Source organism: Suricata suricatta, chromosome 3 (assembly GCF_006229205.1).
Source record: "Suricata suricatta isolate VVHF042 chromosome 3, meerkat_22Aug2017_6uvM2_HiC, whole genome shotgun sequence".
Lineage (NCBI taxonomy): Eukaryota > Metazoa > Chordata > Mammalia > Carnivora > Herpestidae > Suricata > Suricata suricatta.
In genome coordinates, this window is record NC_043702.1 from 115,723,468 (window position 1) to 115,729,467 (window position 6,000).

A 6,000-nucleotide genomic window follows, 5' to 3' on the forward strand; every position below is an offset into this window, starting at 1 on the left:
GAGAGGATAGGGTTACGTGCGAATTGTTACCATGTACATAAAAGTATGTATATGAAAGCAGTTTGGTGTTTCACCAAACATTTGACTTTCTTTAAAAAAATATTTTTTGTTTACTTACTTATTTTGAGAGAACACGTGCAAGCAAGAGGGGTTGAGAGAGAGAATCCCAAACAGGCACCACGCTGTCAGCACTGAGCCCAAAGCGGGGCTCGAACTCACAAACGGTGAGGTCATGACCTGAGCCGAAACCAAGAGTCTACAATAAATCCATTGAGCCCCCCAGGCGCTCCTTAAGTTTGATGTTCTTACTTTAAGGTAGGAATTAAACAAGATGAGTTGGAAAGCTCCCGCACTGGCGTTTTTTACGTTTCCAATGAGCTGCTTCCATTTGTGACAGGAGATTCTTCGCCCATTAGTGCTTTACGGTGCTGGCCTCCCAGCGAAGGCCTGCACACCCGCCTCGGGTGTGTCACCAGGCCACCTGCACCGACTGGAGGGCAATGCCCGGGGGCTACCTATAATGAACCTCAGTGGCTTGTCCCTCTAGCCACATCTGTGACACTTTACTTTTATTTTCCTGGTAGTCATCACCTGTGAGACCTCGGTCCTCGTGCAGTTGCACAATGTGTACCAGCCTCTTGTGATAGGCCCATTTTCCGGGGAAGCAGAATGATTTAAGGTCCACAGAGCTCTGGGGGAAGTGCAATATGGATTTTCACACAAGAGCAGAGAGAGCACCATGATTAAGCCATTCTCTTCCTAATATGTTCCAAACAGATCTGTGGACTTATATTTATCAAAAGGTCTGCACTAGAATGGTCAGAGCATCCAAAAACAGCAGAAGTTTTTTTTAGAATTATTTTTTTAATTAGAGACCAAATTTATTGCCACATTCCTGGTAATTGCAAAATATTAGGAAAAACCATAAATGCCCATCCCCAGGGAACTGGCTGGTCACCTTAGGGTGCTCCCGCACCACGGACTGCCTGCTGTAAGAACAGACTGGGAAGCTTTCTATTCTCCGACTTTGAACAATTTCCAGGGCATGTTAAGTGAAAAAAGTAAAGTACATGAATGTATCTCTGCTAAGTGTCACCCTTGGAATAAGCAAAAACATGCAAAAATAGAATCTACACGTGACTGCTTAGTTTTTCAAGAAACACAGGAAGGATCAATTAGAAACTCATTTGGGGACAGGGTAGGGATGGGGAGTGACGAGGGGTGACATTTCTCTCAGTGTTTGTTTCCTCAGCAAACCCAGATGAGCTCGCAAATGGAATAGAAATAGGAATAAACGAACCCACCTATATGTCTGAGGAGAAACAAACACTGACAGGGCCAAAATGACTCCAAATAACCTGAATGTAGCATTTTGACTCGATATGCCCTGAGTCTGAAGGCAAACTTCACTTTAAATGAATGCTGAGCTCCAGTTAGTAAGGTTTTTTCTCATGGTGGTACGGGTTCGCAGTTCTGATACCACATTCGAGGATGGCGCGCACAAGTGACGAGGTGCACTGCGGGTGACACAGGCCTGCTGTCCTACCTCGGGAGAAGGCAGCTGTGGAGGGAAGGCTGCAGCAGCCCCATGGTGTCAGATTCGAAGAATTGGTCTGACTCCGTGGTTCCTTGTATGTACATGACGTAGACATGAGTGTGCGCGCGTGTGCGTGTGTGGGGACACACGCACTGAGAGAGCCCAGAGTCAGACACCCTGAATGCAGTGAGCACCCCAGCACTCGATCTTGGTTTCCAAACGCCACTGTCCAATAATAGGGCTCCTTGAGAAAGAGCCTGGGCAGAGAAGGCAGATGAGCCCAGACCATCTCACTGTGCAAGGAGGTAAAATGTGTCCCCTGGGTCACGGGAATGTGTCCAGCAGGATCCCCACTGGCCAAATCTGGGACACTTTGGGCTTCAGCATAAGTAATTATACCAAGAGATTATAACCTTTTGAATACAGTAAGAATCCATGAGTCCATACTAATATTAACTAGTTTACCAATTAACTTTGAAGGAAAAGTTCTCGTCAGAAAATGCCAACTGAGAAACGTAGGAGGAACAGTGAGAGAGAGAAGGCTGTTGCTCCGCAGACACCCTAGTCGTAACCGGTGAAGGCGAGAATCTACCACAGACGTTAAAACTGGAGGGTGGAGGTTTGCAGAGGAATCGGGTCATTATGTAGCCTCAGAATCCCTCTTCACAAATACTTACGAATCACACGGGGAAATCTTGTCCTGTGGGGAAATCTGGGAGACCCCTAACTCCCTTAACCGAGTAATCAAAGGTGACACCACCAGCAATGGGACAGACCAGCATCATGTGCGTCGCTGCAGTCTGACCATGAGGAAACAGACAAACCCACAGTCAGAGACAACGTGCAAAGTAATTGGCCGCCATGAGGGTCATGAGAGAGGAGCAGGTCCAGAATAAAGTAGCAGAGACAGGACACCACAGGTCTTCAGGGGAGAGCATGGAAATCACACATTACATGGAGAGAGACCAAATGTTGTCAGGCACGAACAGTCAGTGCCTCTGGGTAAAAGGTTCTCAGGGGTTCTTTGTTCTATTCCCTTTTAGAAGTTTGAAATCATATCAGAAGCACAAGTTACCAAGAAAATAAATTAGAAAAACAAAAACTGTTAGAGAAGAAACATTTCTAAGGTAGGGGTAACGACCATTTTTGTTATAAAGCTGGTTTTAGAATATCGGAATCTGAGGGCACGGAGCTGGTGGAGGGAGCTCAGCAGGTTAAGCATCTGACTCTTGATTTCGGCTCAGGTGATGATCTCACAGGTCATGGGATCAAGCCCTGCATCGGGCTCTGCACAGACAGATGGAGCCCACTGGGGATTCTCTCTCTCCCACTGCCCTTCCCCTGCTTGGGTTTGCGTGCATGCTCTCTCTCTCTCAAAACAAACAAACTTTATATTAAAAAAATATATCCGATTCTGCAGACAGGGCACATACACAGACAGGATTCTGGCCTTATGCGTACGTGTCTTCTATCTCAGCTCGCCCCGGACCAGGGCCTCCAGCCTGCAGACCAGCCGACAGACATGCGGCGCCGCTGCGAGGAGGAAGCCCAGGAGATCGTGAGGCTCGCCAACTCCGCCGCTGGGCAGCCCTGTGTCGAAAACGAAAACCTGACAGACTTAATCTCCAGGCTCACGGCTATCCTACTACAAATTAAGGTAAATTGGGGAGAAGACATTTCCTGCCTTTTTTTTTTTTAACATTTATTTGTTATCAAGAAACAGAACATGAGCAAGGGCAGAGCAGAGAGAAGGGGAGACACAGAATCCGAAGCAGCTCCAGGCTCCGAGCTGCCAGCACAGAGCCCGACACAGGGCTTGAACTCACGAACCGAACTATGAGATCATGACCTGAGCCGAAGTCAGACGCTAAACTGATGGAACCACCCAGGCGCCCCATTCCCTGCATTTTGAAACACCTATGCCAACAAGTGTGCTGATCTGCTGCTGAGAGATTATAACCCACAGATTCGATCAGCTCCTTTTTCTGTCTTTGCACCATAATTCAATTCCATTTTGAAATTTCTCTCCTTTCAGTGTCTGGCGGAAGGAGGAGACCTGAATTCCTTTGAATTCAAATCGCTCACAGATTCACTGAACGACATCAAGAGCACCATAGATGCGTCTAACATCAGGTGATCCGCTTAGATGGGCCCGAGTCCCTCTTAGACATCCCTGCAGTTTCCACGCCACTTTTAAGAGTTAACGGGTGTAAGTTTTCTCCTTTAACAAAATAGTGAAAGAGCTCCTTGGTTACATCCGGTCTACGGGCGGAACAGAAAAGGCACAGGGATCTTTCATATGAAGGAATCTGAGGTCACAAACCGAGTGGCCCTGGGCGGGGACAGAGGCTCCTATGAGAGGCGCCACCCCCCGCTTCTCCCTTTCCAGGTCACCCCACGTGGGGCCGTGGCCCATCGTGGAAGGGTTCAGCCCTTCCTTGGGGTCGTGGTCGTGGCCGCTCTTTAAGGCAAAGGCAGCCCGCCCTTTTCTCCCATGTAGCGGACCAAAGCAGGTAACCGTGTGTCTCCCCCCTGTAGCTGCTTCCAGAACAACGTGGAGATCCACGTGGCGCACATCCAGAGCGGCCTCAGCCAGATGGGCAACCTGCACGCCTTCGCAGCCAACGACACCAACAGGGACTGAGCAGGGCGCTGTCGGGGTGGCCCCCGGCCCCATGCCACGTCCCCGAGTGCGGGACACGGGGCACAGAGACCCCCACGTAGGGCCTGTGAATGAGCTGTGCCGCTCGGACCGGCGCCGCCGACCAACCTTGTGTTCATTTTCCTCCCGCTCCTCGGCCACCGTAGCGTCGCTTCTGCCCCCTGTTCGGTAGCAAGCGTTCCTCAGCCAAAGGTGTGTGAGCGCCATACACTTTCACGAACAATACGTTGCTGCTTTTTTTAACGTGCATGAGTTCAGCCTAACGCGCGCAGGCGGCCGCCGCACTGGAGAACTCGAGGAGACACTGGCTTTTTGCGCAGGCATGTGGCCCGTGGCCCGTGGTGGTGTGGCAGCGCCAGCGGGGCAGTGACAGCCTGGGCTTCCCGGCGGAGCGCCATTCCGTCTTTGACAGAGACCGTCTTCAAGGCACACGGAGTCCCGCCCTGAAGGAGGCCTCTGGAAGGTGGATGGGATATGCGGGCTCGACCAACATAAGTGATAGACCGGCTACCTGGGCCTGCAGATCACTTTATAGTAATAAATATTTTAATTTATCATAATTTATAAAATAAACCTCTGTTGTTTGTCTGTCAAAAGAAAATGAAGGAGCAGGGGAAAAAAGAACTGGCAAAATTGCTGCATTTCAGCAAGTGATCTGGCCCGTCTTTTCTCATTGGTTCGGGGCAAAAAGTGCTCTTGTTAAGATATTTATGTAAAAAGACTGACGACACACTATTTTCATATTTTGTTTATTTGCACAACTCTTGAACCAGATTACTGGTTAAAATCCAACCATACACAATTTATAAAGTCAAAAGCTTTTATAAGGAAAACAAATATAATAACCAGTGCAGCGAAATGCAGGAAAAAAAAAGGTTTGTATTTGGTTGTGGGGTTTTGTTTTTTGTTCTTTGTTCTTTTTAAAGGAAAACCCTGCCTACGACGTTAATCTTGTACAAAGTGTGTATTTGGAATTTTCTTTGTTTTAACATAGAGTATTATAAAGTCAAAATATAATAAAATTGTTTTCAGATTTGGAGTTTAAGATATAGATGTAGAGGTGACTTCGATTCTTTGAGATGTCCCATCAAATGGGACTTTTTATATGTTAATGTATAATAAAACTAAAACAAGATTATTTTCCATCTGAAATTTTTGTATAGTTTAAAAATGCTTTCTTTGTTGGTCCTGTGCCACTGCAGACCTTTAGTGCAGAGTTTATATTTAGCTAAACAGTTATGTTAATTAAGAAATGCATAAATCCTTTATTCTTAATATTTGTAATTCTCAATAAATTGATCTATGAAAAGTAAAAGTAGTCTTGTCTACCATTTTCACTCAATTAATACTAGGTGATAAGTATTCCTTTTATTGAGAAAGTTTTGGGGCACCTGGGGGGCTGTCGGTTAAATGTCTGACTTTTTTGTTTTAATTTTTTCTATGTTTTTTATTTATTTTTGAGAGACAGTGCTAGCAGGGGAGGGTCAGAGAAAGAAGGAGGTACAAATCTGAAGCAGGCTCCAGGCTCTGAGCTAGCTGTCAGCAGAGTCCGGTGCGGGGCTCGAACCCACAAACTGTGAGATCATGACCTGAGCCGAAGCCCAGGCGTCTGACTCTTGATTTCAGCTCAGGTCATGATCTCACAATGGGTGAGATAGAGCCCTGCATCAGGCTCTGCGCTGACGGCTGGGAGGCCCTGCTTGGGATTCTCTGTCTCCTTCCTTCTCTGCCCCTCCCCTCTCATTCTCTCTCCCTCCCTCTCTCTCTCTCAAAAATAAACATTTAAAAATTAAATTTTTGG

At 47.2% G+C, this 6,000-nt stretch overlaps 1 protein-coding gene across 2 annotated transcripts in view; it reads left to right on the forward strand.

Moving 5' to 3' along the window:
• The window catches only part of LIN9 (lin-9 DREAM MuvB core complex component), a 46,915-nt gene extending 41,401 nt beyond the window's left edge, over window positions 1-5,514 (forward strand). For both annotated transcript variants that reach the window (XM_029934897.1, XM_029934898.1), the window contains 3 exons: window positions 3,015-3,194; window positions 3,573-3,670; window positions 4,076-5,514. In XM_029934897.1, coding sequence (XP_029790757.1) covers window positions 3,015-3,194; window positions 3,573-3,670; window positions 4,076-4,181 — 384 coding nt within the window. In that variant the 3' untranslated portion in view covers window positions 4,182-5,514. The remainder of the gene's footprint in view (window positions 1-3,014; window positions 3,195-3,572; window positions 3,671-4,075) is intronic.
• Window positions 5,515-6,000: the final 486 nt, after the last annotated feature.